General features: G+C 41.9%; 1 protein-coding gene across 7 annotated transcripts in view; it reads right to left on the bottom strand.

Annotated features, from left to right (window-relative positions):
* Positions 1-17,478, bottom strand: part of HECW1 (HECT, C2 and WW domain containing E3 ubiquitin protein ligase 1) — a 269,482-nt gene that overhangs the window by 175,279 nt on the left and 76,725 nt on the right. For all 7 annotated transcript variants that reach the window (XM_051612722.1, XM_051612726.1, XM_051612729.1 and 4 more), the window contains one exon: positions 13,406-13,730. In XM_051612722.1, coding sequence (XP_051468682.1) covers positions 13,406-13,730 — 325 coding nt within the window. The remainder of the gene's footprint in view (positions 1-13,405; positions 13,731-17,478) is intronic.

Here is a 17,478-nt window from a genome sequence, read left to right as displayed (position 1 = left end):
CCCAGGGGTGGCTCCGGTCAGAAGCGGAGAAGCTCCCCCTGCTCCGAGGAGCCATTAAAGAGACAACAGATGTGCCTCTGCGGTTAACATACGAAAGAACTGAGGTACAAGCTGAGCAGAACGAGCACTTAAAGAAGAGCTGAGCTGGAGAGGCAGAGCGGTGAGGAAGAAGGTGCCCAAGCAGAAGTTTCCCTGCACCCATGGCGAGATGGCAGCTGTCCCCCTGCACTCATGGAGGAACGTGGTGGAACATTCCCTGGGGGTGCCAGGAGGGGTGAACTTGGCCACTGGGCTTGGATTTTGTGGCCAGAGGATTTGCTGCCTGTGGACTCTGATTATGCAGCTGTGGAAGACCCCGGGGCCAGGGGAGTTTGTTCCCGAAGCAGCCCCTGACTCTGTGGGAAGCCCAGGCTGGAGCAGCTCCGGACCTCGTGGGAAGGAGTCATGAAGGAGAGGTTGGTGGAGGACTCTCTCCCATGGGAGGGACCCGGTGGGGAAGCAGGGCAGGACTGTGAGGAATCCTTCTTCCTGAGGAGGAAGGAGCAGCAGGAACCACCAGCCTGTGAAGTGACTCTAAACCCCATCCCCTGTCCCCCTGTGCTGCTGGGGGGAAGGAGGGAGAGAAACCGGGAACAAAGTGATTTGGGCCCGGGAAGAAGGGAGGGGTGGGGTAACCATATCTGATTAGTGTGAAATTAAATTATTATTTTTTTTCTCCAAGTTGAGTCTGTTTTGCCTGGGACCTTAATCGGTGAAGAACCCTCCTTGTCCTTGGTCTCAGCCCATGAGCTTGGTCCTCCTCATCCCAGAGTGTGTGTGTGGGGGGAGTTGAGTCAGTGGCCACGGGGTTGTTTCTTTGTTGTTGTGCTAGGCTCAAACCACGACACAGAGATAACTCTACACCGTTGGTCTCAGAGCTTTGGCTTACTAATGCCTACCTTCAGTATAGGACCATCCCAGACACAGATGATCCAAAATCACCCACATCATTCTGTGGAAGTACGAACACTTATCCACACACAAGGAGATTTAAACCGATGAGCTGTCCCTTTTGCTTTGGCAGGAAAAACAATTTAGAATTAAGGGCAAGCGTATACTGAAATGTTGCACTGAGCTGGAGCCTGGGAACCCTGCCCAGCCCCTCTTCCTAATGGAGCACAGAGCATCCCTCAGCTCAGGCATGCTGCTCTCTGGCTTCATCACTTGCGACGTTTATTTGTCATATTTAGTCTGTGTAAGCTGCTGGAGATGCTCCAATGCCTGCCATGTCATTAAGATATATGGGTAATTACTGTTCCTTGAGATACATTGTTTATAAAACACCATGCTTGCTTAAGGAGGCTTAGCTGAACTAGACTGGATCCCTTGCTTAAGAAATCAAAGATGTTTTAGGCCAGAGCTTAGTGGCACGAGATCCCAGAAGCAGATTTAAAATGCTGTGTTCATACGTAGTATGTGTGGGGGCCAGCTGGCACTTCCCCTGCATTGGCTGTTTGCTTCCCGCAGCTGGCACAAAGGCAGCATCAGCTCTGCCTAATGCAGTCTCTCTCATTTGACAGAGATTTCGACAATATGCCCATACCCAAACCCAATCACATCCCTACCACAAGCTGAGCCAGCGGGGATGACTGCAGAGAGTCCCTTCCTCCTTTTGGCTGGAAACCTGGAAAACCAGGTGTAAACCAGCTGAGCAAAAGGACCGCTCTTAATCTACACATCCAAGGTAGGAGACCCCTGCAAAGTCGGTCTATGGTTACAGTGGATAGGTGAGATCATGGGAAAGCTGGAACAAGCTGCACCCACCGAGTCCCACCTGCACGCTGCCTCCTGCCACAGAAGAGAGAGAAAAGGGGGTGTGTGGAGGACAGTGTCCAGAGCAAAAGGTCAGGTCACAAAGCACATCAGGGATGGCACAAAAACACACGGAGCCAGTCATGCACACACAGTTTATGGACAGGGGCCATTGATGAAATACAGGCTCAGGCAGTAGAAAGGATAAGCTTCTGGAGCTCTGTAATATGCAGGTCACCCCAAGAAGAAGGAGCACAGCCTTTAAGTATAAAACAATTTATGTAAATAAAATGTATTTACAAATGTCATGATTTAGAAATTCCGTATGTAGAGCCTTCTCACAGTCAGATCTAAGCCCTGTCTCTTTTGAAAGCTAGGTACTTCCCTCTTTTCAAAGAAATAAAACTGCTTTTTAGTCCAGTACAAATTTACATTAGTTGGGATTTTTAAGCCAGACGAAGGTTAGCTCTAGAAAAATACATGCAGGTCCAAAAGAGAAATCTTTCTCTTTCAGTTTTGAAGGTAGGTATTTTTGGAAGGTGAAAGATAAGAGAGAAATATCCCCTGGCAGGTTAAAAATAGCAGTAGTTGCAACTAGTCAGGAGGTTGGAATGTGTGAGTCCGACTGATCGACCTGTTTTAGTTGGCAGATGATACTATTCCAGGCATGCTATGCCCTGACCATGGACATTGTGTATGGAGCACATTAACAAAGAAAATGGTGCATGTGAAATACACAACAGTTTAGGACACTATACATATGTGTACACCTATGTTTATCAACATTCATGCCATATGTAAGTGAATAGACAGCGTGGTATATTAAAGAGTACGTGCAAAGGAAAACATTTTTTATTTCATCTTTCTACTGAGAATCCCTATAACAAAGGAAATGACCTTAAAAATATGTTGCATCTTAATTCCCAGTGGTAAATGGTGAAATGCCTCGTTTCACCTCCACACAAAATGAAGAGCAGAGTTAATGCAGCTCTCTTTCATATATTTCAGCCAGCAGCTAATGGCTTTTGACATTTTTCCAATGAAGCATTGTAGTGCATCTCCCTCCCGCTATTTCTGAAATGAGATTAACCATTAAACTAGCCCTCTGCTTAGCTGGCAATCAACTGCATAGCCTAGGTTTGGCCCCACTGGGTCAGAAAGCAAGCACTCTGCTATCACTCTCAGATCTGTGGCTTCATTTTCCTGCATGGTAAACAACTAGCTAATTAAGGAAAGTGTCAAATGAGGGAGTATGTGGAATGTGTGGCCCTTTGAACATAATCAGCTGGTCCTGGAGTTGGAGAATGGGGACAGGGAGGGCATCTAAGATGGGGAGCCAGCAGATGTTGCTCTCTCCCTCCTCTGCTGTGTGGGCACACAGGTGCCAGCTGGCTCTTGCTGGTGAGAGGGAAGGTGGCTGCAGATCTGCAAAGCTGTGCTGGGACGGGAGCAGCAGCAGTCAGACCTCCCACATCTTGCAGGGTCCCTAGAGGAACGGAGAAGGTGATGCACGACCAAGCGCCAGGCAGCCGGGGTGTGAGCAACAGCCAGAGGGACCAAGGCTACAGGCAAAGATTAGCAAGTGCTTTGGGAATTCGCTGCAATTCTGATGGACTGCTTGTCCTCACCTAATCACGTACCTCCAAGCACAGCCTTTTACTGCTAAAAATATTCTGTGCTGTCACTTCCATGCTGAGCAATCCCAATATACTTCACAAGCACTATATATACATATATATATATATATATGAGAGAGAGATAAAGAACCATGGCCACCAAAGAAAGCTATCTTTCAGATGAAAGACAGCAAGCAATTGACAGAAAGCATGTTCTTCAGAGGAATTAGGGAAAATGTTGATAAAGACCACCCCTCAAAAGGGTCTGTTAAAAAAAATAATGAGGCCTTCAAGTGCTGTCAGAAGCCTACACTAAACAGACAGGGCCTTGGTATTTGAAGGAATGCCTGAAATTTCCACACAGAAGCAAACAGATAGTCAGTACCTCTTCCTCAGTAGGCCTGAGGGAATTCAAATTACAAAGAGCTGAGTGACCCTTTTGGTCAGTTTGGTTTTACTTAAAGAGGGAGAAATGACCAAAAAAACCCCAAGAAACTTTCCTTTTCTCAAACACTATTTTGCTGATGGATACGATCAGCCTATCTTTCTATGTTCTCCAAGAGTAACAACTAAAAAATTTAGAAAAACCTGAGCTACGTTCAAAGAAGCAAATTATTAACATGAGACAGGAACACAGTGTCAGACAGGTGCCTGAACTCAGTACACTAATCCAGTCTCTTATCCATCACTAATTTGATTTAGCACTACATACTACAACACTTGATTTCCGTAAACTTAATGCAATTATAGTGTAAAAACAGAAGCTACACTTCATGTCTTGATCCCTTATGAGTAAGAAATGCTGTACTCCTAAAATTACAGGACAAATTTGCTTCAGTTTGACATTTAAAAGTGCATTTGACCGATTTGTATGTCTGTACTACAATGACATATGAAGACAGTTAGCAAAATGATTTTTAAAATAATTTTCTGTACAGAGAGGCAAAGCTTGATCTGTTTTGCAATTTGCACAGAAACCTGCAGGAAAAGGACATTGTAAAGCACAGAATATAAAGAAAATAAAATTATTTTGCAAGATAATACAAGTATAAGCCATAGATAAGCTTCCTATGTCTGATGTTTCTTCTCTTACCACATAATTTATCACTTGAAAAAGAGAAAAATGAGGACAACAGCCTCTACAATTCACAAGTGCAGCTCGGAGTGAGTTGTATCAGGCCACGCCAGCGTTTCCTCTTGCAGCCCTTTAGCTTTGCATTGCAAAGCCCAGCCCTTAGAAACCACGTTTCCAAAGAGTTGTATTAATGAGAAATGTACGTTGAAGATGCAAATACCAATTTGTTATTTACAAAGATACCACAGTAAAAAATAACCACACAAATGCTGACTATCATTATAGAAATCAATAGGAATGTTTCCATTGACTTCACCAGTTACACATCCAGTTCTAATGTGGATCGAAACTTCATTGTTAATTTGTTTGCCGATTTCTGCTGCAGGCAATGAATATAATGCAATTTACAGTTAGCATCCTTCTTTCTATAGCTTCTCAGGGAGAAACATTCTGGGAAACAAGGGCCTAATTCCTCATGGTGCTGCAAGCTCAGTCCTTGGTCTCAGAGCTATACATGTGTGCTGTTTCAAGTACATGAAAGGTCCCATTTTAAATCAATCAAAATTAATTCCCTACCCAGTTAAAGAAAATAAATTAGAAGGAAGAAAATGCGAACAAGTGGAGGATAGCAGTGAGAGGAAGACATGGAAAGAGAAAGACCGAAGGAAAGTACTAAGGTTGAAGAGCATAAACCCTAAGAAAACTGGGATAGAGCTGGCAAAACTGCAACAATTTGTGGTCACTGAGGGAGATGCTGTCCTAAGTAAAACTGCTCCAGGCACACAGAGAGGCATGCACAGTAGGTTTAAAATCTACTTAATCTGCAGCATAAAGACTTACACACAAAACCCAGAGAACACCTGTTGTCCATTCCCAAAAATCAAGTTCTAACTTTCAGCAAAACACTTTTACCTTTGAACAGCAAGGTTACTTTCAGAGCCATATATGACATTATCCTTTACCACTTCAGCAGCCTCCAAATGACTACTGGAGATCCCTCCTTCATTACACCGATACCAATTAAAAAAGCAAACAAGATTGCCAATCACAGAGACCCTATTAAATCTTGGGGATGATATGCCTATGGGTTTTCAGAAGGCTCCGGATGTCATGTGTATCCAGTCCTTCCCCCACTGTCCTGCTCTTCTTGCAATTGAGCCAACCACAGCGAGAGCTTGAGCTCTGCCACCTGAAGGACTTGCACCTCTCTTCCCTGCACCAGTGGAGCCTCTTGCTAATAGCAGAATAGATGGCGGTGGGCCCTATTCTTCCATGGTATCCTTGAGGTGTTTGGGACCTGTGCTCCAGCACAACCCATCATTCATTTATTTCTGTCCAGTAACTACAAATTTTCTGCTGAAAAGGTAGACAGAATGAGGAAACTGAAGACCTGAGTTGGGGCTCAGCAATAACAGCTTGTGGAGGCTAAAAAGCCCCACAGCAGATGTTAGGTTGCAGTGGGACGGGCATCTATGTAGCAATACTGGTGTCATTTGGTTCTGCGTACACTTAAAAGCATGATAGTATCCACACAGCTCTCACTGCTATTTCAGCTATGCCTGTCCCAGCTACAGAATTCTGGTTTAAAGCTCCCGCACTTCCAGATTTATTCTCACCCCTGCAGCAGATGGACCACATCTGGGTTTTAGTACAGCAACAGCCATACTTCAGCTATGTATTGCACAAACTTCTCACAATTAATAACATCCAGCCTGCACACTGAATTGAAGATGGGAGGGAGATGATCGTAACTGCCTCGGTGCATACTGAAAAACTGCAGATGCGTTATGTGTAGTGAGGGACAACATGGAAGAGTTTTATTTGCTTGTTTTTAATATAACAACAGTTCCAAAGTTCTTGCAGTCAGTGGAAGCCTCCCCATTAATTATAGCACACTTTGGAAAATGAGGATCAGGAGAAAACAGTACGCCCATGAAATTAGCTAGAAGACACTAAAATAAGAGATGATGCAGGCCCAAAGCAGTATAAAGACATGATATAAAGGGACATGGGAAGATCTGAAATTTGAACAGGGATGACACTCACCCAGGTTAACAACCTTTAGTAAATAGGGGGGAAATAATTTGCATTATTTGAAAAACGGGCTTATATCAATGTTGAAAGACATCACAGCAGGCAGTAAATTAGACAGGCATTTGTGATCTGACAGCAGCAAAAAAACCCCAACAAACCCAAACACAACTCAGATCTGTGTACAGAAGAAGCATAGTGCAAAGAATCTCTTGAGAATCTGGAGTGATTTTATCTGAAAAATGGTATTCAACTATAAGCTTATTACAAAGTGGGAGATCTTCAGTAAAGGAAAGATGTCTTTAGGACTAGAGAGATCATTGGACGAAGAAGATTACAAAAGATAAATGCATACACAGTCATTACTGTAGTTGTAAAGGGCAGAATGGGAATATTAAAATGTTAAGAACAGTGTGTTTAAGCTATAACCACTAGAGAGTGGGAATGATTTAGTTCGGTTTAGAAAACTAAGTGAAGAAAAACATATGCTGAACCTTCAAAATCCACATGGCTAGCCTGACAACCTCTACAGAGCAAATCTTTCTGCTTTAAGACTTATCCTGCCAAGAATTTTATGTTTGTGCTGTCCACTGTATGTGCTGTAACTGATACTACCCAGTTGTGCGGGTTTGGTTTGGTGGGATTTTTTTGGTAGTGGGGAAAAGGCCCCAAGGGTGGCTCTGGTCAGAAGCTGAGAAGTTCCCCCTGCTCCAAAATCAGCCAAGGGGCCATTAAAGAGACAATAGATGCGCCTCTGTGATTAACATACGAAAGAGCTGAGGTAACACCTGAGCAGAACGAGCACTTAAAAAGAAGAGCTGAGCTAGAGACGCAGAGCGGTGCTGGAGGTTGGAGAGGAAGAAGGTGCCCAAGCAGAAGTCTTCTTGCAACCCATGGCGAGATGGCAGCTGTCCCCCTGCATTCATGGAGGAACATGGTGGAACATTCCCTGAAGGCGCCAGGAGGGGTGAACTTGGCCAGTGGACTTGGATTTTGTGGCCAGTGACTCAGATTTGCTGCCACTGGACTCGGTGGAGGACCACCAGCTACGGAACTGGGAAAGGCAGAAAGTGACTCAGCCTGATAATGAGAAGTCACTCTCACTGGATCCAAGAGCAGGAAGGTGAAGGCAAACCAGATTGGAACAAAGAATTTATATCTCTGCACTAATATATCTGCCAAGGCCTATGATACCTAATACCATCTCTGTTCAGCATTTGAGCAGGCTTTCCATTGCCTTTTTTTTTAATGACAGGTTTGCTCCTCTGACACTTTTTGTTCCTGAAATAAATAGTGCTGTGCTTAGTTAAAGCTGTCTGGCCACTGGGCACCTCTGACAATGTTTTACAGAGAGCACAGAATTTTAAGTGCTGGAGAAAACTTAATTTGCTGAGGTTATCACAGTCAGCCACAGCCACCATGTCTAGCCTGCCTGGTGAAAGCCCCAACTACAAGATGACCTGCTGAGGAGAAGCCCTAAGACCAGAGCGAGGTTCTCTTCCAAACGCCATAGAAGGACTGGGAAGATGGTTAACCCTAGGACACAATTCCATGCTTCAACAAAATTCACTCTAAGCAGGCATGCTGTGAAGAGTTATGTTTTACAGAGGGCTTTTTCTGAAGCAAAGCGGTGGAGCAACTATCCAAACACACACAGAGTGCTTGAATTGGGGATTAGAGCTGCAATGCAGGGACTCACAACTCCTAGCCTTATATGCACATTACTGCTTCTAACATTTTCCATCTCTGCTGGCAACATGTGACACTTTCTGCTTGTATGCATTGGATGTTTGGTAAAATAGCTGTACAAACAAGTTCTGATCCAAGTCTGACAGCAGGAAAAACGCAGATCTTTCCACTTGTCTCAGTGGGCAATACAGCAACATAAGGCCCTCTAAGCCTAAAGTCAACCTGCAAAGTGTTTAAACAAACGTTTAAACGTTTATTAACTAATAGCTTTAAAAAACTGATTTCTCAGATTATGGTGAATCGCCTTTTTGGGAAAGAAACAACATCAAAGGCTGAAACACAGGAGGAAAACCTGCTGTTTAGCTGAAGCTAGACTTCACTAATTAGGTCAAGATATTCCTACTTACATAAATTTGAGAGGAACTACTGTCAAAAGCCAAATATGGACAGGAAATTGGACCCTACAAGATTTGTGTATGAAGAATCTTTCAATAAAAAGCCTTCAACCACATTTTGCTTTCCCATAAGGAAATTACAAGAGAAAAAAGACTACTGCATATGCATAAAAAAAGTATAATGTTAGTAACCCTGATAAATTCCCAACATCAGTGTGCACAGACACTGGAACAAATGATTCTTTCCAAGTCTGGTTTAAACATTTCTCATTAGCTACTTTACATCAGATATGGAGATGATGACAGAATTGAAATCTAGTAGCAGCTAAAATGCTACTGCAGTAATTATAAGATAGCACTTTCTCTACAGGCAGCTGCCAGCAGTCCATGTTAATTTATCTAAGAAGCTTCATACTGTAGCAAATAGTAAATGACAGAAGAGAGAAAGAGAAAACTTTTAGGTAAATAACTGCCAATATTCAATCTGTCTCACAGTAGCCAATAAATGGGAGTTGTTTTTTTTAAAATATACAAACATGCTATCTTCTTCATTCAAAACTGTTTTTGTTTCACTTCTTTCCCCCACAATGTGCATTTTCTTTACATACAGCTTTTCTGCAAAGAAGAATAAAATTCCTGAGACCTTGAAACTGCAACAAAGATGTTCTTAGGGAACTATTTTTTGGGCACTGAGATGTATTTTTGATTGTGGATATGTTTCTGACAGACTGCTGACATTCATAATACTATAGTACTCTTGAGGGAGGGCAAATGCACATCTCAGGCGAGTTGTTGCAGAATTTAGATGTTCCTCTGCATAGCTCAGAGCTGACATACAGTATACGCAATAAGTTAGTTCAAGCTTAGCAGAAATCAAACATTATTTCTACTCCTGAAGACACAATATGTCTTAAACACCCAGAAAGGCTTGTTTTTCCAATTCCCATATTTTTTATCATCTTACCATAGTTAAACTTCAAATGCATTGAAGTAATAAGATCTAAATTTTAACAGAGTCAACATTTACTACCCTCCTTCCAACCAAGGAGTTCCTCTGTGGCCTTTCATAAAAGTCACATAGGTGCGTATGGATGTTTTCATGCAGCTACAGGGTGAATACACTCAATACTATTTTTTTTGTCATGAGACACACAACCATCATTTTTTTAAACTGTTTTAGAAAAGATCAATTGGCTGCCTAGAACACTTCCTGAGACCACAAGCAAAACTCTAATAACCAATTCTAAATCCAGCTTTTACCGGCTTCTGCAAAGGCTATTTCTCAGTTGGCCACTCTTAGGAATGTGCACATGGATTGAAGAAGAGAAAAACAGATACCTTTTGATAAAGGGAGATGTATCTCCTTCACAAGAGGACCAAGAAGACAGAATTTCCCTACAGGAAGGACTTCCTTAACTCTTCTTTCAGGTCACTCTGATCTTTGAATAGCATCCCAAAATGCCCTATTGTATCAAAACACATGAGCTACATGATTTTTGCTTTTTCTTTTGAAAGTCTTTTCTATCATCTGTATTTCCCCAGACACAGATGAAGCCTTCAGGTTATTGGGTAGCATCAAAATTTTAGTGATGGCAGTGGTGGCGAGAGCAGACTGTTTTACACATTTCAAAACCAACAGTTGTATAAAATTATTTTGAGATATTTCCTAGATTACTACAATGGCAATGATTAAAACCCTCCAAGGTGAGAAGTGCCTTCTATTCTGCTTTTGTATAGCCCCTTCTTGGGATGCTCAGGAGTTCCCACAAGACAAAGAAGTAACACTCCAGCACTGAGGTTTACAGAAAAACCACAACACACTGTCTGATACCTCAAGGATACAAATAAATTCTTTGTTCGCATGACTCACTGCAATATTAAAGTATTGCCACATTCAAAACTTTCAGCTCAAATTTCACCAACCCAAGCAACTAAAAAAAGGATTGAGCTGTATCCATGAACTGGCTTTGAGACAAACACCAGAGTGACCAGCAGCAATGCAATAGTTAACAGTATTGCCATGCAAGCGGTAATAATAGGCTTCAACTTTAATCCCCTATTGAGCAGGCTGAGAAAAGCTCATGGTTTCTTCCCTTCTCTTGTTCCAGTTTGGCTGCTAATTCAAAACATAGTCATATATCAGTTTACATTGTGAAGGTCATGCCCACAAGGCCAGGAACATTTTCTCTGTAAACAAGAGTGCAGGTATGGAAAATCTGTGCAAATGCACATAAATCTAAGCCATTGGGATGTCTGGATCTCCCATCCCTATGGACTGGTCACAGACATTGAATACAGGATGCATCATTGTTTTATTTCTGGTCAGCAGTGTGCTTTTGGAATGACCCTTCCAATTGTCCCCACCCAGAGCATGTGGTGATCTTCAGGCACACAAATTCAGTTCTGTCCTGGTGAAGCTAAACTGAAAGATGCACTATTGCGACTCAAGGGCATTCAGCTGCCAGACAGATTACTCTGAAACCAAGCCCCTAAAATGTATTCAGCAGCTGTTTGCTTCTACAGGCCCATTCCTACTGGTTCCCCCTAGTGTGTTGATGTGGCCATAGTGCCAGTCCCCCAGACTCCAAGTGTTTTCCATGTCAAACACAGAGCAAAAGCCAAGGGATCTTCAGTCTCCCATGTTCCTTCTTTAAGGAAACTAAAACACCAAATCTCACCTTACATTAGGTTTTGGGAGGGGAGCAGGGGAAGAGGGGACAGGAAGAGAAAAAGGGAATGAGGGGTGCTGCTGTCTGCTATTTCCTCAGCTATTTAGATTGGAAACCTGAGAGGCTGGAGACAAAACACCTTCAAAGACAATAAGGGTCAGCTGACAGTTTCTTGGGGCCTGGACACTATTCATTTTTCACTGGCAGCTGTGTCCCTTGGAACAAGCCACTGGCATTCAGCCAGCAGGGGCAAGGATCCACTTCATGATTTGCACTTCTAATTTACTGGGGTGTCTGGAGCAACATCCTGTTTGATATGATACATGACACAGGATTAACAAGGTGAATTTATCTCTCCTACTTAATCCTTCATGTATTAAGGTTACCTATTAAAAAAAAGTCGGAATAGGTCCTCACAGCCCATGATACAATGAGCTGTGAACCTGGCTGAATGAGTGGAATGTTAAACAGCACTGTGAACTTTCTGTTGACCCCAAACCACCAGAAACAAACCTTTGCCTCTCTTTACAGAAGCAATACAGTCCTCTCTGAGCTGCCTACAGAATAGGCTCAGAATGTTTCTTAGTACCTAGTACTGAGGGCTGCTGTGTCTTCTCATCTCTTCCAATAAAACAGTCAACTGCAAGCTTAACTGTAAACACAAGTAATTCTGTGAAGGCCAACAAACCAGACGGCTTTCAGAGCATGTTTTAAGTCCAGTCTCTGGTTTTTCTTCCTAAAATATTTTAAATTTCAGAAGCCTACTTTTATTTTCCAAGCAGGCTATTTCATAAGATTACTCAAAGGAAAAAGTACTGCAGCCTGCTTTACTGTAACCCCCACTCCTTTCCCTCCATGTCCTAAATGGCCACCCTCATCTTCCCCTTCTCCCAGTCTCTCCAATACCCTGAACTAATTTTCTAATGTTTAACACTGTGCCTCCAGGGTTCCTTCACACATGTCAAACCTCCAGCCCAGCCCCTTCTCACATCACCAGCATCTGTGTTCTCAACATCCTCAGCATATGACCCTTCTGGTCTCACCCACTAGAGCAAGACTCCCTACAGTGCCCCTCACTGTGCTCCAAAAGTCCAAAAACATACCACATGATTTATCTGGTTTTGTTTGGCTTGCTATCTGGGCAAGATAAAATATTGCTATTGGAAGTAGACAAATTGCTTAGTGCTAGGCACACTCACCCATACAGGTGAGGGCAGCATTTTATGAACATCTCCCTTTGAGGGGGCACAAATTTGAGTCTGTCTTCTTTACCAAACCATTGGTTTTCAAGCAACATTTTAGAACTTCACATTTTAAAGACCTCTAGTCCATAGAGTAATGTGTCTGAAACTGATCTACCATATTCAAAAGTTACCAGAGGGCTAAGAGTTAACACCGGCTTCAGTCTAGGCAGCCGGACTATTTCCAGAGGAACCAAATGAGGTTAAAAAAAATGCTAATTTTATACTGAAGTGAAACAATCAGGTAAAAAGTGGATTGAAACCATTTCTTATTACTCTTATATGGGGCTGGATTTACTAGAGGGAGATGCCAAAAATATGCTAATGCACATGGCTGAATACAGTTTCCAATAAAAATTTAAAAAAAAAAGGGAAAAAAGGAAAAACCTTCTGGGGCAACTCCAGCCTGCCTCAGTCTATAATTATTGTTCATATCAAAATATCCTCTGGCTATACAGAAAAAGTAATTCTGTTTCATGGGGTTTTTTAATGATTCATATTCTTGACTTGTAAAACCTCTCATCTGTCACAGATTACTCAAGGACTCACAAGAGGAAACCCTGAAAATATTATGCTGTCTTTATACAGGAGGTATTTTCCAAAAATCCAAATGGCTTTAAAATGAAAATATTTTGAAACGTCAAGAAACTGTCAGGAAAAAAAAAAAAAAAAAAAAAAAAAGCAGCATTTCCATATCTCTACTGAAGATAAAAAGTAAGCCAGGACTGCAGCCAGCAACTCAAGAGCAGAAGAAATCTTGTCATATAGAAAGCCATTTAAAGACTAAACCCAGTGGAGCTGTATTAGCTCATGAATACCATTAGTCCACATTACCTTAATGCTAACAACTAAAAAAAGCAGCAAGAAACCTGAAGAGGAAGAGGTAAGAGGGACTTACCTATGAGATACATGCCAATCCAGTCCCCTGCATCCACTTCCTCCTTTATATCCCAGTATATCACTAGGTCTTGCGAATGCCCGATGGAGTAGTAGGAGCTGCTGACCATCAGAGTAGACCGGCTGTCTGAAGTGACAAGGTCCGTGTCACTGGTAGACCTAGGAATGGTGACTGTCTCATGGGAACTGTTCCTGATGTCCATGTTATGGAACTGGTCAGGGTTATAGCTGTATCTGAGAGGCTCTTTGCACCGGCGCCGATTTTGTGAGTTCCTAGATGGAGACGCCATGGCTGCCAGGCCCAGGAACCTGTTTTGGTACAGATTCTGCAAAGAAGAAAAGAAAGGATCGTCCTTACATTATGATTCATATTTCAGCGATGTTAAAGCTCAGGAAAGGTAGTACATCGGAATGAGAAAACAGTAAAAAAAGCAGGTATTTTTCCATACGGCACTGCAAAAAAAGAGGCACAAAAAGGTGCAGCAGGAAACATTGTGCTAACTCAACTCCTCCTCTATAATTCTCACCATGAAAACACGTGTAAAAGCAAGCCTACACCACAAAGCTCAGCCACAACTAGCAGTGTGTGACCAAACTAATAGAACAGCAGCTGGCTGGGTCCACCTTAGGGCACACTTCCAGACATGAACATCTCAACTATCAAACTGCTAGAGAGCCATTCTCTTTTAACATCAGGAGACAGTCTGCCCGCTTCTGATACTGGGAGTTAAGTCTTCTCTCTCATTACATTTGCAGAGGAATCTTCTTAAGGTGCAGTCGCCCCAGAGACTGCTTCCCATCTGGAAGATTAGTTAGCAATGAGTAAAGAGTTCTTCCTCCCTGCTGGAGATTTGAAGAACAGGAGCCATGAAAACGGAGTTACCCCTGTTGCCAAAATAAAGATGTATTCACTGAAGTGTAAATACAAACTAAGCATTGGGTGTCTCTCAGTACCCCTGATAGCTTCCAATGCTGTTGCTCTGCTTCATTTTTTTTGCAGTAGAGTGTGAGATACTATGCGCACATGTACTGGTAGGAATTTGGGAATGCATCTGATAATTAAGGGGAATCGTACAGGTTACTGCAAAGTAGTCATCACCTTAGCAGTTGAAAAAAAATTTAAATTCCAACCTATCCTTCTTCCTCAAGGCAAGCTGAGTGACTTGTATGAAATGTGTCATGGTGCATGAGTTAAGAGCTCTTGTGAGTTGGCAGATGGAGAATGCTTAAGTTATGACTGGGGTTCATTCTGATGTGAAGACATGCCCTGACACTGATCAAAATACTGGTTATTCCTTATTTCTGTGCTGTTTGGTTTTTTCCATTTTCCTTCCCAGCCTTCCCTCTTCTCTCCCTGCAGCTCTACTATTTCAGTCACTCAGCTTTTTGTTATTCATTAGCCTTCCATTATCTGTCTGTTGCCAACCATGCTGTCAAGTCTGTTAGATACAAAACCAGACAGCTTTCCAGTATGCTATGAAATGCTTTTCACGTGATCAGAAGTCAAATAATCCTTTTGAACTCAAACAAATTAAGCAGAAGAAAAATCACAGGTCCTTTGTCCAGCCAAGCAGTAATTTAACCCTGGTTTTATTATGGCTGTGGTAGCACAGAAGGACAATAAGCCCCCTCAAAATAAAATAATTTATTAATACCAATTTTCATTGAATATTTTAAGAGAGATATTATTCTGTTGTAGGTTTCTGTTGCACAAAAAACTGTAGAGAGAGCAAAAAATGAACTGGCATGTAGGTACCCTTAGATACGCTGTCACTTGGCAGACACTGCAATGCTTGTCTGCAAAGACAACACTTACAATCAAATGACCCAAATCCTCACTTACTGCATTAGACAGGGTTTATAGCAAAAATAGCCCCAGCAGGGATGCCACTCCTTATACTAAGTGCTGGCAAGATTGAAGCAAATAATGCAAAAGGCTACACTAGAGAAAGAGGAATAGAAGGAGGAAGGAAGCATGCAGGGGAATGAAGTACATGGTGTTGCATTTGCTGTGTATATAATCATGTCTTTGCTGCTGCTGCTTCTCTTAGAGCTAAATTTATTCCCTGTTTCAGAGAGGTCACTTCATAGTGTAAACACTGTTATTCCCTGTAAACAGAAAATGCATCTTTTTAAATAAAACAAAACAGGGCCTCATAAACTGGGCCTCATATGCTGTGAACATTTTCTAATCTGGGAAGTGCTCATGGGCATGGGCAACTACCCCACTCCAGGAAGTAATTCAAAATTGATATTACTGTCTGTCAGTTAGTGATGAAGATACCTGCTGTTACATCAGTAACCGCAACAACTACTGTTGGTTTTATAATGGTGAGATAGCAACACGAAGAACTTCAAGCCTACTCTTCTGGAGTAGTCTGTATCATTTACATGTGTTCCTTCACTCATAGCATGCTATCAAAAAGCCACTCCAGTTCAAAGGCTGACATTTCTGGTGACAAGTTTCTCCAGGGAGTAATTGTTCTGCTGATACTTTCATTTTTGAATGTTAATGGATGTAGCGTATTAATTAACTGCTTACTTTCAAATTAAACATTTATGTTTTTTCAGCTTCAGCATGACTTTAAACAGTTTTAAGGAAAGTGATAAATTCATCACTGTAGTCTAATTCTTCTGTAAGTTCCCATTTTCCTGTATTGGGGGGTTGGAACTAAATGATCTTTAAGGTCCCCTCCAACCCAAACCATTCTACGAGTCTGTGATTCTAAAAGGAGTTAGGGGAAATAGTTACTTCACATTCATTACCAGATTTGCATGTTTCCATGCAACTACCCAAAGCATGCACCCAGCCCCCATGCTCTGGTGATAAGAGTCCTGGCCATAATGAGACAGCTTAAACAAATTGCCTTGTGCAAGCAATCTGATCCATCACACATAGCACATATAGATTACAAATATATTAATAAAATAAATAAATAAAATCAACATCTTCTTTAGGTGATTGAGATTATTTATTCTCTCTATCCCTTTGCAGAGGTTTGCACACTATACACATTAAGTTATACTCTACCTTCTAATATACAGTGGAAATTATAAAGCAAGTGCAATGAACAGCCATGTGTTGACCCAACAGCAAAACAGATCATGTTTGGTTGTCAACAGAAACAATACTAATCCATAGATACCTAAAATTTCATTTACTGTGTAGTAGACAACTTTTAAATTAACACCTTGTCAAGAAATGCAAATATCACTAATGGTGGAAAACATACAGGTTTTCTACTGATAATCAGCCACTCTAGCATAAATAAGCATTTGCTCACATAAATTTAGTAATTAGTTGTATTTTTTAATATGATGAACAGCCCTGTTGTGTACAGACAGCTATGACAACAAGTATTTAGCTATAAAATACTAGTGCGACGAGTATTACTAGGTAAAGGGACATTTTTCTGCTCTCACTGGCATTCCTGCTGATTTCACAAAGTTCTGGGAAGCTCTGTCTCTAAAAATCTAACAGCCACATAAAAAGTCCCACCCCAAATCAGATTTTTGGAGGATTATCTGCAGGCAGAACTTGACTCTCATTTATGTCACATTGTCCATCTAATGAAAACAAACATCAAGAAAATTAATTTAGGATTCCTCCTCCCCCATATAAATGCAACAGCAATCCCTAACAAGGGAAATTAGGAAGAAGCAGCCAAAAGGAAATGACAGACAAGATCTGACGGTAAAGAAAGCTGATCTCAAAAGTGTACACACAGAAAACCTGCAATCAGTAAATACCAAGAAGAAATATTTCCAATATTTTCTTCTCACGTTCTCTCCCTTTCACACTCGCACCTCCCTCCTCACCCAGTTGCTGTTTGGCACTGGGACAACAGAGAGCTGTTGTCACCACTGCCTTTTGCTTCACCACCTAAGAAAACTGTACCACCTCTCTCTTGGAGACAGGAGGAATCCTCTGGCTGGAAGGCTTCACACCATTACTGCTAGCTAAATGTCACCCAAGGATTCAGATCTGCCATGCAGCAACTTCTACTGAAGAGATGCCTGCCTTGATTTTAGGGATTGATTTTTTTATGTGGGATTATTTTAAAACATGCCAGA

Source organism: Apus apus, chromosome 2 (genome assembly GCF_020740795.1).
Source record: "Apus apus isolate bApuApu2 chromosome 2, bApuApu2.pri.cur, whole genome shotgun sequence".
NCBI lineage: Eukaryota > Metazoa > Chordata > Aves > Apodiformes > Apodidae > Apus > Apus apus.
This window is presented reverse-complemented; position numbering and strand designations above follow the sequence as displayed.